Genomic DNA, 14,427 nt, shown 5'->3' with positions numbered 1-14,427 from the left:
CGCGTGCTATTATTTATGAGCACAGGATGAGAAGGGACTTTGTGGGTCAGGAGATCCAGTCCTTGATAATCCTGAGCATTGCAATTTATAATCCTCCTCATTACCTTACTCTTCTTTAATGAAAACAGTCCCTTGGAGTTTGAACTTGTCCTTGCAGATGTTTGCCTGATATGCTTTTCTTGGCGTGGAGGAGCAAGCACCAAAACTTGCCTCTTTGAAGGGCAGCATCACAACTAGAGCGGGGCAAAGAATGCTGCTCATGAAAAAGGGATTTTCTGAAGCTGTTTACCCTCCAGTTTTGCCTTTCCTGGTGGCAGCATGTGCAAATTCTGCTGACTTAGCATTCAGTTTGGGTGTTAAAAGATGGATGATTGCAAAAGTTAACTTTCCAATTTCAAGTAAAACAGGATCAAACAATTCCCTGCCTTGCTTTTTGTATATGGAGACAGGTCAGATTAGTTTCTGCTTAGTCAACTGATGGTTATTGCAAATGTAACGTTGCTCTGTCCGGTTGCGCTAGGTTTTAAACTTGCTGTAGGATTACATTTTGCACAGCTGAGCTTTAGTAGGCCTTAGTCTGTAGTTTATTTTGGACAAAAGGTTGATAAACTTTGGCTCTCAAGGAGGAAGCCTGGAATCTGAAACCCGCTATTATTCATTGACTTGTCTTTATGAGTTTACAGTCCACTGATGCATAACACCGAAGGAAATATTTTCAGTGAAATGTTTGCTTTTTTCTTTGGCTTTGTAAAATGCAATGTCTTTTCTTAGAGAGATATGTCAGGGTCATATAGCTACTTCAGTGAACTGTGTATGGTCAGGAAATAGACAGCATTGAAAAGATTTCATTTTTCCATGAAGTGAGTCTTTTAACTAAGACTTCCCCCCCCTCCTCTCCCCGGGTTTTGGTCTTTCATTAGCCACTGTTTGGGAATTAGTGTTATGTACAAACCAAGTTTAACTGTGGAAGGGAGATTTTGATTGTATGGAACAGTTTATTTATTTTTGTATTAAATCAAAATTTGCACACTAAAGCAAACTGGTGAAACAAAACTCCACTGGTAGATATGGGAATTTTCTTGGCTGGCGTTTTTCTGTCCTCTTTTTGCTGAACCAAAATATATGTCTTGTACTTCCCTGCTGCTGTTGATGGCACCACAAAGTTGGCTACTTAGTGCGACAGAGAGACCAACTCTGCAAGCTTTCATGACTGACACAACAGATCTAATGCTTACACCTTAGGATGTGCTTACATGTTTTGCTGTACTGGGGCCTGTACCAGCTCTGCTCCCTCAGTGGATAGTCAGTAGGATGATTGACTTTGTCCGAGTTGGGATTACTAATGTAAACACGGCTTTGTTGGACCAAACGTGCAGATGTTACATGTTACTACTGCAAACTGTTTATGAGATGTTAATGTCCATTTCTCTTTCTCCACAGGTTCTTCTTGAAATTTTTTCTCAAATGTAACCAAAATTGCCTAAAAAATGCAGGAAACCCTCGAGACATGCGTCGATTTCAGGTCAGTTGGACATGCTTCCTCTTAAAAATCAGTAGCTGTTAGGGATAGAAGTACTTTGACCCAAACTAACTGAGTAATTCACTGGGAGATGCTAAAAAAAAATAAATAATAAGACAACAGAATGTTGCATGAGGGCTTCTCATCACAGCAGAATTGGCAGGAAGTAGTTGGGGTTTCTTCCTCTGGGCAAGAAAACTCTTGAAGATAAAGTCATCTCCATATGAAACGAAAGTCTGAAAAGGAAAAACAAAATGACCTTGCTATTGTTTTAAGTTATGAGGCAACCTAGCTCCTAGGTTCTCCGTTCTACCTGGAAAATTGTTTGCCTTCGTGTAAACATGTCAAACTAAGAAAGCATTGTCTTTATTGGAAAGGGCAGAGGAAGGTATAAGAGTAATTCATCAACAAAATCAAGCTCATGATTTTGCTTACACTTCAGGAATTATTTTTTCTGCAGCACTGAAGACTCATAAATGTGTATCAACGTAGTGATGGTCCATCCCTGTAGTCAGTCCTGTTATGTATATCTTTTTTGGGATATTTTGGACTGAAACTTCCCTACTGTTGCAGCATGTTGGAGTAGGGCCCAGGAGCTATGGTGTCAACATGGCTTCAGGTGGCCAAAGACATTTTCTTATGGTACCCATATGCCCATGACCACTTTTGTGGTTAAGAACAGCAGTATCCCTTGGAAAGACAACCTGTGCTTGCCTTTCTCAGTGTTGGCAGCAGAGAATTGTATGGTGGTAACATTAAGAGTGGTCGTTCCAAGCCCTGTATTGGATATGTGGTCCTTTGACTGTGCCAATGATGCTTTACCTGAGTATCGGCTGAATTAAACTATGGTATAGACAGCCAAAGGACCTTTCTTTTTGATGGGAGGCATAGGTAGAGCACAAAGAGAAAACACGACATAGTCATTCAGTGGGGATTTGCCACTGGGAGCTGAGGAAAAAATAGGAGGTTTGTCCCCTTGACCCCATGGGTCTCTGGAGCAAGAAGATTCCAAAAGATACCTGCTGCTTTCTGCAGTAGCTCAGAATTTTTGTTTGTTTCTTCAGGGCACTGTGGTGCTTAAAAGTGCTAAATGATATGTAAATGGCAATATTATTTACATGTAAAACATATGTCTTTTGTTGAACTGCTTAATTGCAACAACACTGGAAGTCAGGAGGGTGTTATTTGCCCCTCAAAGCATAGATGTGCAGAAGGGAGGAGATGTGGCCGCAGGGATTAAATTAATCAGTATAAAAGCTAGCATTAGCATGGCAGAGCCCTTGACTTCTCACCCCATGTTCTTCCCTGTCACATTTCTCCCATGATTCGAGAGGGCATTATCAGTGAAGGAGAAAGTGGAAAAAGGACTCACCAGCATGGGGATTTAGGCCAAGCAGTCACCCCTGGGGCCTGTCAGAGCTTGCTTCACAACATGTACACTCTGCTGGGTTTGTGCTCATCCAGGCTAGAGGCTGATTTTCATATGGTAATGTCTTTGCGTGTTCTCTCAGAGCAGCAATCAGGAGCCTGTGTCGGTGAGTAGGTAGGACATAGGAAAGGTTGTTGATCTCTTGACTTGTAAAGACATTCTGTCATACAAACCCAGCTTCACAGCAGTTGAGCTTTTCGTGTGTAAACAGAGACTGCTTAATTACACAGGTCATGTCAATTAGTGTGACCTTAGCATTTTCAAGAAATTAATCACTTTCAGCAGAGTGAACCACTCATACTATAATACAGGGTGGTATTGAAGCCTGCAGCATTCTGTTAAGTGCCCAGGCTTATTGTTTTACATTGCCTTTTTTTTTTTTTTCTTTTTTCTTCTTCTTCCTTTTTTTTTTTTTTTTTTCAATGTCAAACTTGTTCTTTTAGCAACAGACTTCTTAAAATAAAACAACCACACTACAGAATCCAGGCTTCATTTTTTATTTCTTGGGGTGAAAAGGACCACGTATACACATAGTATCTTGATAATATGATGCACCTAGGTGTTTGAGACAGTGTTGTATAGGAACCAAATGAAATCTAGGCCCTTGTGAAGTGAGTAGAGTGTTTGTCATCAGCTGCTTTGTGCTTTTGAAATTCTCCCAGTGACTCAAAAAGTCTGTCTTAAAGTTATGTCAAAGGTATGGTTAAAAACATGAGACTAATGCATTTTCAACTACTTTTTGGATAGTAGCACACACTTTTCACAGAAAAATTGAGACTTTCCCTTCCTTTACTTTATTCCCTCAGCTGTGCTGGACTGTCAAGCTGCCTGGAGACTTTTCCACCTTTTGGCATGGTGTCAGTTACCTGTCTCCCAAACTTGCTAGGAGTTATTAGAACAGAGCTTGTGGTTTTGGTGGGGAGACAGTGAAGGGCCAGGGGCATGAGTCTTGTACCATCTAAGAATAGGTCATGCTTAAAAATTCCTTTCTTAATAGTTTTATTTCCTGCAACATGGAATTGTCTGACTGTAGTATGGTCTAAGACAGATTAAGAAAGCACAGGGAGGAGGCAGAGTATGTGTTGATTCAGAAGACCTGCATGTGAGTCTTCATCCATGTATAGAAGTGAATTAGGAAGTTTTATCCTGCACTTTGCTTGCAAATATACTAGTGAAATAGGCCTAACATAAAAGCAGTTGTGGGCCTGGAAGAAAATACATTTCTCTGTATGACTGAGATGCCCAGGCATGTGACAACTCAGTGCTGTATATCAGCAGGGTCAAATGCCAGCAGAAGTGTGTTCTGGAGCAGTGCTTGCCCTGGCTGTTTTAGCTGTGTCTCTAGCAGCAGAGAGAGACAGAGAGAAAAAGTAAAGTACTGGCTATGCAAGGACCCAAGACTTGAGTTGAGTATTCAGCTATGCTACAGACTCCTCATTTGTTCTCAAGAAAATTACTTCATCTCTGTATTTCGTCAGTCCTATTACACAAAACATTTGGCAGTGCCACTTATTTTCTCCTTGCTCCAACCTTACCTTTTTATTCCAAAAACCCCATGAAGCAGATGCTCAGTCTGTTTGTGCATTCTTTGTCACAAGTCATCAGTCTTGGTGGGATGGGCTGTAGAGCCCCAGGCAGCAGTAATAGTAATAAGTAGGCCGTATCATGGGTAAATTCTGGCCAGATTTTGTTTTTCAGCACTCACACAACCTAAACAGTTTTGTGTATTATTGTAATTAATGAAACCCAGGTGCCCCAGTTATCTTGTTCTTGTTTTAGCACAACTGCTTGCAAACTGACACGTCAAGTTTTAATTTAGAGGAAACTTTTCAGACTGAGTCACTGTATAAAACCCCAAACATTTGTTTATTATGAAAACCTTGAAAGTCACTTGGAAATTGCCACACTGTTTGATGCTGTTAGCACAAGCTCTTCCCCAGCACAGGCTGCTAGTTTGCCTCCATGGGATGCTGCCACTCATGTTTGAATTGAAGCCACTTGTGTCTTATTGCAAATTTGCATAAGAGAAAGAGATGATGCTTCATGAATCCCTGATAATGGAATTTGGACATGCAAGGCTTCATCCCCAGAGAAGGTAAAGGCCAAAAAGAAAAAAAAAAAAGTCTGGAAAATAGCAGTGAGAGTTGTGGCCCAATTCAACAAGATAATTAAGCACCTGGCCTGGCCTTGTGCATGCGAGCAAAATTACTGAATGTATTGTACTTATGTGCTTTAAGTTAGACACGTTTTCAAATGTCTTATTAAATTGAAAGAAATTTTTAGTTACTAGTATAAAGAAGTCAAGACACTTTAGGAAGAGGTCACCAAGTGGTGGTAAAAATAAAGATGTTGCTCAAGCCATTTTTACATAGCTTTCAGAAGAGCAGCAAATGCAGGAGTTACAGTTTTAACACTAATGACACAGTTTAAAGCTGGAAATCATCTTAATCCGATTTTCTCTGCCTTTGCCACTGGATGTTGGGGACATCACAAAAATATCAGAACCCTCACTATACACTGGAGAAAATTGAAAGCACAAGGAACATGCTATGTCTTAATCAGTTAGCAAAGCTTAATGGGCTGTGGTTAAAAATGAGGAGTCATGCAATGCTTAATTTTGATATATTAGGTGAGGTACTATAACAAATAAACAGGCTGAGTGCTAAACGTGGATAAATAGCTTGATCTACAGGCTCCTGGTCTCAGAATATTTTTTTTTTAACTAAGCTCCAAAGCATTCACAACCGAACTATTTAATGGCAGGCAGAATAATTCATAGAGTTGTGATACGTTAATGCAGTTGATAGTGCCAACTTCATTGAACAAAGTTATAAACCAATGTGTTTCTTTCATACCCCTGTCTCCTCCGATGTTGATACAGGATTTAAATTCAAAATCTATGAAGGGCTGAAGCTAAAGCTCAAAATCGTTTTCCATGTTTGCCTGTCCCAAATTAAAACTGTGTTTTGTTGACAAAATTTGGAAAGGTTTGAGATTTGGCAGGCCTGCTTGTCCCTGTGCTTACATTAATGTGTCAGCACCTCATTAATCATTTATTAAACTGTAGTGTGCCTTTCCCTCTTGCTATGGTCTGTGTTTTAGGATGCCTCAGTGCCCATTCCACATCTACTTTGGCTCTCCCCTCCCCCTAATTTTATGATTTCTCCACAAATTAGTTTTAGCATGTGCTTTGACTTGAACATATCCGAATCATTTCAAAATCAAAATGAGAGTGTAGTATTTTTTTAGATTAAAAAATATGAGCAGAACTTGTAAGTATGTAAGTGCTCTGCAGCAGTCCAAGTATGTAACTGTGGCACACAATATTCAAGGTGTATTTTTTTCTCTGTTAATAATTAAGGGTATTAATATTTCGTTAGGGCAGTATATCTTCAGTATTATTGAATTAATGAGATTTTGTGTTTAAAGCAGTAAGCAGTTTTTGCTGTTTCTTACAAGTGCAGTATGAATAATCATTTTTTTTTTCAGACAGACACATAAGAGTAACCACTTTTTTTTTTTTTTTTTTTTTTTTTTTTGCGTTTCCTGACACTGGAAACAGTTTCTCTTGGGGATTCCTTTTATAGTTTCTTCTGCTAACGACACTGAAGAACCACACCAATGTGGTCTCTTTGTAGTAAATCAAACTCAGGAGGCAGGTAGGAAGACACTGTTAAGTAATTCAAAATCTGTCACATCAAGAATTTTGGAAACCTGAGGGGGAAAAATCAAATACAGCTTTACTCCCATAAAAGTGACCTCACTAGGATTGTTTCCATGAGTTCTTCCCTAGAAATGTGCATGGATAGAGACAGCTACTTACATACACGTCTTTCACAAGTCTGAGACCTGTCTTGCTATTATTACTCTTGAATTGTTAGTTTTTGGAATGCCTTTTCTAGAAATGTTCAAAAGTTTGGGTTCCATCACATGATTGATCAGCTTCAGTTGGTAATATGTATGTACCTCTATGTGTTTTGGGTTGGGGGAAATATTTGACACTGTAGTTTTTATTAATTGCAATAGTATTAATTTTCTTAGCAGACCCATAGAATAAGATAAGGGGGAGGTATAAATCATGGAGCTATGACAGGCAATGTCAGCTAAGGATTTGGCTCAAAATCCCAGTTGCAAAGAATTTACAATGGATGCAAGTGCACAAATAAGATTGCAAACCCTGAGCCACTTACTATAAGATCATATTTTATTGAAAATATCATAAACTTTATTCTATCCCTCAGGAATGCAAAGGATAAATTACTTTTGAAATCCCTTTTGGAATTTTATATATAGGGCTTTTTTTTTTTCTCTCTCTCTTTTTTTTTTTTTTTCCTAGTTTGATTTCAGAAGAACTTACCTACAGTACTTGGTGCTTTCTTTTTCCCAAATTTCCATCTGTAAGAGGTCTTGAATCATTTATTCTGTATTTTAATATCTTTCACTTACAACACACGCAAAAATCTATTGCCTGGAATGCCATTCTGAGGAACAGTTTTAAGATCCTTTAGATGTAAACTATTCTCTTATGTATTCCTCTTTTTAGAGACAAAACTTTGGGATTAGTTATAGGCATCTGAGCAGCTTCACTTACTTTGTATTTTTAAGCATTTTATAGGTGGTCAGAAGTAGGTGGAAAATATTTTGTTTAAATTTTTAAATCCAATTCAAGTGATGAAATTGAAATGTTGTAAGCGATCCTTTAAGTGTCCCCATTTGACCAACTTTGAGAGGCAGCAGCTTCCTGAGAGAGTTGAAGCAATGTTTGCCAATCCTTGTAAAGCATTTCACCTCTTCAGAGGCTAAAGCCTCTCAAAACCAAGAACAATTAAAGCAAGAGCCTTTCAGAGCGACTGGGGAATTCAGCAAAATAAATCAGAAATCCTCTGCCATGGCTCTGGAGGCTTGCCTCATTATAAGAGCAGATCTATTAGCCTCCTTGCCATTGTCTTTCATTTCTCAAGTGAGGTGATTCTAATTAAATTAATCTGCATGTCAATCTATCGGTGATCAATCAAAAGGGCTGAGGTCCCCCTTTGCGGCAGTGTGCTTGCGGCTGACAGGGGCTGATAATGGAGGAAGAAATAAACTGTCGAGCAAAGTTAATTAGTCAACATAATAGGTGGATTAAACAGGAGCTGCTGATTGCTGTTTCACATGTCGAAGCATGAGGTGGGAGCTGAAACTGCAATTAACAGACAATTATTATATTTGGTTGTAAGAGGTCGCATGAATAAACATATCTCTGTGGGTTTCAGTTTTTAATCCCCTTCCCTGTTTAATGTAAGGAGAAGTGTAGGTCATTTCTTCTGATTGTTTTAGTGGAAGTTCTCGAAGGCAGTGTGCGCTCCTGGCAAACCAGCAGCCGGCTGAAGGCCAAACCCTTGGCTGGGGTAGAACCCTGATAATGATGTACTTTCTTGGGAAAAGGCAGTGGGAGGGGGCAGCTGAACGAAAGCCAGGGAGGCTGTGACATTGCACGGTTGGAGCGGTGTGGAAGGAGACCTGGGTTAGGAGGAAACTTCGGGTGATGATTTTGTGGCTCTGTTGGGAACTTGTCCTGCTCACCCCCTGCTGTTTCCTCCACTACTGATGGTGCCCTCAGCCTGAACAGGGATTTCCTCTTGAATAGTGTCTGCTGAGCCTCAAGGTTCAGAGGTCCCTCTGGACCCCTGCGAGCACTCAGGGCACCTAACTCCCAACACTTACCCATTTGCTCCCCTCAGACTGGCTCCTCTCCCATCCTGGGTTGACCCCGGGTTGAAGAATCAAGCCCTGTCTCCAGGGCAGGGCTCCACCACCTCACCTCAAACCAAGTCACAGGTGTTGACATTGAGATAAATTAGGAGATACAAATAATGCTAATGCTGGTTGAATAGATTTATGTTTCCCAGGTAAAATACCCACTGTCAAGTGTGCATGCATATACGAACACATCTATGAGTACCCTCTAAGATAGAGCTCAGGAAAAACAACCTGTAGTGACTGTACAGAGTAGGGAGAAGTGTAGATGGGGGGCAGGAGGGAGGAGGAATGCAACAACTGTAATTGCAACTTCACAAACTACACTTTTGTTTTCTTTTATTCTGAATTGATTCTCATTTGCAATGTCAACAGCTCTATCTACTTCAGCATGGAAACTGAAGGATAATTTAGGGTGAAACACAGCTGCCCTTGTACATACGGGAAAAATACTTAATAAAGATCCTCTTGTTAAAATGATGGTTAACAGTGTGCCGTCTGCCATGCAGCTACAAACTCTGCAATTTGACTTAAAACTGCATCAAAAGCTTTCGATGCCAAAGACCCACTCATCAATAGCGTCTCTTGTTAGATTTGTACAGCATAAGCACCAGTTATTATGTGAAATAGCTATGCAATTTTCTACAGCTCCCAGCTGTTATTTATTTAACTGAGTTTATTACACTCTGTGCTTAAAAAACATACATATGTATCCGAATGTTCCTCCATTTTGCTCTTGTGCTCACAGGTTGTGGTGTCTACAACAGTCAATGTTGATGGCCATGTGTTGGCAGTGTCGGACAATATGTTTGTGCACAACAATTCTAAACACGGGCGGAGAGCTCGAAGACTCGATCCCTCGGAAGGTACGCCTTCTTATCTGGAACATGGTAGGCATATCATTTTCATTGGTTGGCATTGCTATTTTAAATGTGGATTTATTTGGTTTCTGTCTCTGACTACTGGTTTCAAGTTGTTGTATAACAATCATTCCCTTTGGGACTGGCCTCCAAGTGGAATTCTTCCACTAGGTCAGCACTAACTGTAGTTAAATGACAAACTAGTAGACAAATATGGGTGCAGAATCTATTCTGTGTTTGTGAAGTACGGTGATTTTTTATTTATTTTTGGGTTGTGTCTGTTTGGTATCCAAAATTGACCTTTTCCAAAATGCCTTGATTTTTGACTGTGCATCTAAAGGATGTTGCATATTTTCTGAAGTGCTCAGCACCTAAATTTGGGATTGGATTACTACTATCTACAGATTGCAGAGCTCTCTAGGAGATCCAGCTGTTTCTTTGAATTGTTATAATGAAAGCAGAGCCCTTTTGGAAATCCATCTGCTTACTCAAGCCATGGACGAATGTTCTCTTCTGGCTCCAGCTGTGCCAGCTGAGGAAGTTGCTGTTCCTCGCATGCCACAGCTGCTGGCCTCTCCTCCCTGCTGGAGGCTAATCTCTACCATAGACATGCCAGCCAAGATAGTCTGATCACTCCTTAATCTCCTTCAATCTAAAGTAGTCCATTTGAGTTTAACAGTTTCAGCAATAACTCTTTGCCAGTCTGGCTTATTTTGCTGAAATGTTTGAAGGAGAAATGGTGCAAGGCAATTTGGCTGGCTTGTTTGAAAACACAGTGAGCAGCAGTAAGGGTGGAATGGGGGCTGTGACTGGGAGTAGCCTTGAGGATAGTAATCTTTTCCAGAAAATCAACTGGTCCTGGAAGAGAATATCTGCTGGTGAATGTAGGTGCTTAAAATGGGAGTTGTTGAGTACAAATGCACTCTGAAAAATCTGGATTTGATTAACATTTTGTTTTGCTCTTTCTCCTCTTTGACTACTACTGGAAATAAAACAAAACAACAAAATAACAAACACCAAAAACAGAGGGCATTTTACTCCCTTTTCCCTGTTCCAGCTTGGTAGAAAAGCTCTTTGTCTTCAAAGCTGTTTGTAATCCTAATTCAATAGGTGCTTTCTCCCTCTAAGAGATGTGTACCCTCAGACTCCATTGAAGTTGTTGAGTGTAGAAGGCTCTAGTCCTTTATGCTGGTTTGTTTCACAAATATTTGCCAAGGATCTGATGAATAATTAAATAGATTTTTCCAAAGAGTTTGAAGAAACCAGATAAAATTTTCTCCAGGAAAGTGAGTGACACTCAGAAATAATGTTCAGTAGATATGTTAAAAGAAATTATTAATAGTGAGAAATGGGCAAATGTATGAATTTCTACTACTCAGTGGATTCCTGTAGAAATAGCTTTCTATTCTGTTCCTGCTTTCAAGCATCAGTCCTGCAAGCACTTATGCATATATTTAAGATTATGTGCACATATGGTCCTGTTGGGATCAATGAGGCTTCTTGTGTCAGTAAAGTTGAGGGTATTGATAAGTGTTTGCAGAATCAGGTCTGTAGTTCACACTTACTAACCTAAAATTCTTAGCTCAGCAGCGTTTCTCATTATATAAACATAACTTACATCTGTATTTATTTAGCTCTAACTTTTTATGTAGGCTACGAGCCATTTTCAGCTATAATTCATGTTATAGAATTTTTTTCATCCTGCCAACAACCTAATTTAATAAACAAACCACTGTCATAATTTTTTTTGCTGAATTTTTGTAAGGAATGTACAAACTCTGTCTTTATTAATTACCAGGAGGCAGAACATTACAAAAGGAAACTTCACTCTGTGCAACTTTGTAATCTTTCCATTAAGTCTAGTCTTTCAAAACCCTCTAATGTTTAGCTTATATTCCTGCTAGTGTAGGATTTTTTTTCCCCATTGCAGTCTTCTCAGCGCATGCTTTTGGTCAAGGCAATACTTATTTTCTCATATTTATAAACATTCCTATTTGTGTGCATGGTGTAATAGCATCCCATTTTACCACTCCTATTACCTGAAAGATTCTGCCAGCAAAAAGAAGCAAAAAAAGATAATACTATGCTTACGTATTTATACAAACTCTGGTTACTGCGCTACCATTAAAAGCTAACATCTGCAAACTATCTCCATGTGTACATTTGGTGGGAAAGGTGATTTTTCTGATCTACTTTCTCAGACACCTCTTAAGCAACCTCATAAAGCCACCACTAATAAATTCTTACTTTTGAATGTAACCTCCATACTGCAAAATTACACTTTTCCCAAAGGCTTGGTGGAGTCTTTCTTTTTAAGCTAAATCTTCTAATCCATCTCTCCAGGAATTCTGTGCATATTTGTGTCCCAGGAGATGGCAAAATAAATAATAATAATGAAAAAAAATCCAGTAACTGTTTTAAATGTCAGTATCGAATGTCTAAAACACTTAACTGAATGAAAAAAGTGGGCAAAGTCTCAACTGGGCTTAATGCTGTTGAATTCTGGGCAACCACCAAGAACTTCAGACCTGTTGGAACAGAAGAGAGTTTCCTTCACTGAAATTAATTTTCAGTTTTACTTTGAGTCTCAAAGTATATTATTATCCTCCTGGTTTTGCAATTTTTATCTTGAATAATATCTTCATGTGTAAGTAGAAAAGACTGCTTGTTTGCCTTTCCTCTTTCCAGCTTTCCTTGCTCCTTCAGGGGGGAGGACAGATTGACCTAAACAATATTTGTAAATGGTGAATCAGAAACTAACAGAGACATGGCTTGTTTGTCTCTGGTTTACAGCTCTGCTGAGCAACTTCTGGTCACAGGTTTTGAAATGCTGGAGTCTAGCTATGAAATGCCCTTGACCAGATGTATTTCTGTGCACTTTTCTAGATACTTGACTCTTTAAATTAATTATTATATCACAATAGTGATGAATACCTGACTGTGAGAGGACTGAGACTGGGAAAGAGGATGTATGATGAAGGAGTGCTGGTTGCCTAGTTTCATTAGATCATATCCAGTTTATTTTTCCTTCCAAAGCTGTGTTGGGACATGCTGCTCTTTAAGATGGAGCTGCAGCTTAAGTGACACCTAAAAAAGCCTTTGAATGCCAAAAAGCTAGAAAGGAAGCTTTACCTCCTGAGCCACTCAGGAGCCTAGTGTCTCCACATCTGGGTTTTTACCATCTCATTAGTAGGTAGCCTGGATTATTTTTGGGACATGCAACACATCTCTATTTATATCTTGCTTGTCAGGCAGTAAAAGGAAAGTTCCTTTTCGTAGCTCATATCTCTGAATGTAACTAGGAACCTAGATCATGGTTTCATTTCCACACACTGTCCTCCTTGAAACCAGTGGGTTAAGAAGCTCATATTTCAAATAAATATATCTATCTTTCAAGAGTAATAGCTGGCAAAGGCAAATTATTTCACGCATCTCTGTGTGGTATAAATAGGGTAAGCCACAGCAATCTGTGGTTTTCAGTAATTATCACTTTTTCATTCACAAATAGTTGGATCCTCACTTGTTTTATATTTATGGTAAACCAGAAGGCTGGTGTGGTTGACCTTTCTAAATTGTACACATATATTAAGATATATAGTGAAGAGCCAATAGGCCCCAACCAGCAAAGTATGTTTCAGCTTGTAGTTCGTCCCAGGGTGTCAATTTTAAAAGCAGAATCTTTCCAATGCAATTTAAGTGATAGCTTATGGAAGGGGGAGTTCTGACAGGGTTTGCAGCAACCCTTTTCAAGTTTACCAGCATGAAGTCCACTACTGCAGATGTCTGCAAAGTTTTCAGTTATTACTGCAAAATAAAAAAAATCTTTTTCTCCCAAATCTCTGAATGGTTCTAAAAAAATGTAAAGCCAATTGCAGCATCAGTTTCTCTATTATTTTTCCTCACTGGCAGAATGCAATGCCCTCGAAAAATGATAGTCCCTGAGACCCTGTCAGTTTGCATGCTCTAACACTTTATTATCTAATGATCTAATATGCAACAAGGCAAAGAAGGGGGTGCTTATCACCCTGACAGGATGCCTAAGAAAAGTGACTAAATTACTTTATGTACCATTAGCGCTAGCTGCCACGGTGAACTCACTGTGAGCATTTATGCAAATATTCCTGAATACATTCAAGTGGCCTTGTCAGGAAGACGACTGACAAGCAGCTTAAATGCTTGTATTTTTTTTTTTTTAAAGGGACAGTTTTATTTCTTTCTTCCTCCTCCTCATCTGTAGGAGAGCACCAAAGAACTAGCTGGTGCTGAGGTTTGGTGGTGATTTGGTTCTGAGTCAGCTCAACAGCAGCAAAAGAGAAAAGATTCAGGGTAGAAGGAGACAAATTACGAGACGTGGCATCAGAATTTGAAGATGGAAGCAAAGACAATCATGATTTCTAAAACAGTGTCCAGACATTGTTTTAATATGAAATATTAAATATTTCGAAATATAGCGATCTTTATATGTATATGTAGAGCCATCGTTAGTGGCTGCCTTGTAGTAGAAGTTATAGAAAATAGCTGGATTATTTGGTTCTTATATTATGGCACCCAGAGCCATCAAGCTTTTGCTATATTGTTTTAGTTCATGGTAATAATGAATGATTCAGACTATTTGCTACCTGCAGGTGCAAAACATTCCACAGTACATGAAAAGCAGTAGTAGCTGTGACTCAGCTGGGTACATAGGTAGATCCTCTTGTGAGCAGTGGGGCATTTAAAGAGGTTTGCTTGCCATTCCTGCCCACCCAGGCAATCTGAGATCTCATGGACACCACAGTGTGCATATGCACTGATTTGCCACTAAACCTTTAGAATGAGAGAACAGCAACAACAAAATAATAATAATTAAAAAATGCTAGGCTGTGCCTTAGTAGACTATT

At 39.3% G+C, this 14,427-nt stretch overlaps 1 protein-coding gene across 10 annotated transcripts in view; it reads left to right on the top strand.

The window, feature by feature from the left end:
• The window catches only part of EBF1 (EBF transcription factor 1), a 272,798-nt gene that overhangs the window by 168,489 nt on the left and 89,882 nt on the right, over positions 1–14,427 (top strand). For 6 of the 10 annotated variants that reach the window (XM_027468382.3, XM_027468381.3, XM_038186282.2 and 3 more), the window contains exons 7-8: positions 1,441–1,522; positions 9,436–9,577. In XM_027468382.3, coding sequence (XP_027324183.1) covers positions 1,441–1,522; positions 9,436–9,577 — 224 coding nt within the window. The remainder of the gene's footprint in view (positions 1–1,440; positions 1,523–9,435; positions 9,578–14,427) is intronic. The other 4 variants (XM_027468383.3, XM_027468384.3, XM_027468380.2 and 1 more) reach the window with 1 other exon arrangement.

The sequence above is a fragment of the Anas platyrhynchos genome, chromosome 14 (genome assembly GCF_047663525.1).
Source record: "Anas platyrhynchos isolate ZD024472 breed Pekin duck chromosome 14, IASCAAS_PekinDuck_T2T, whole genome shotgun sequence".
Classification (NCBI taxonomy): Eukaryota; Metazoa; Chordata; class Aves; order Anseriformes; family Anatidae; genus Anas; species Anas platyrhynchos.
The sequence above is the reverse complement of the archived record's forward strand: the minus strand, read 5'-3'. Positions and strand labels throughout refer to the sequence as shown.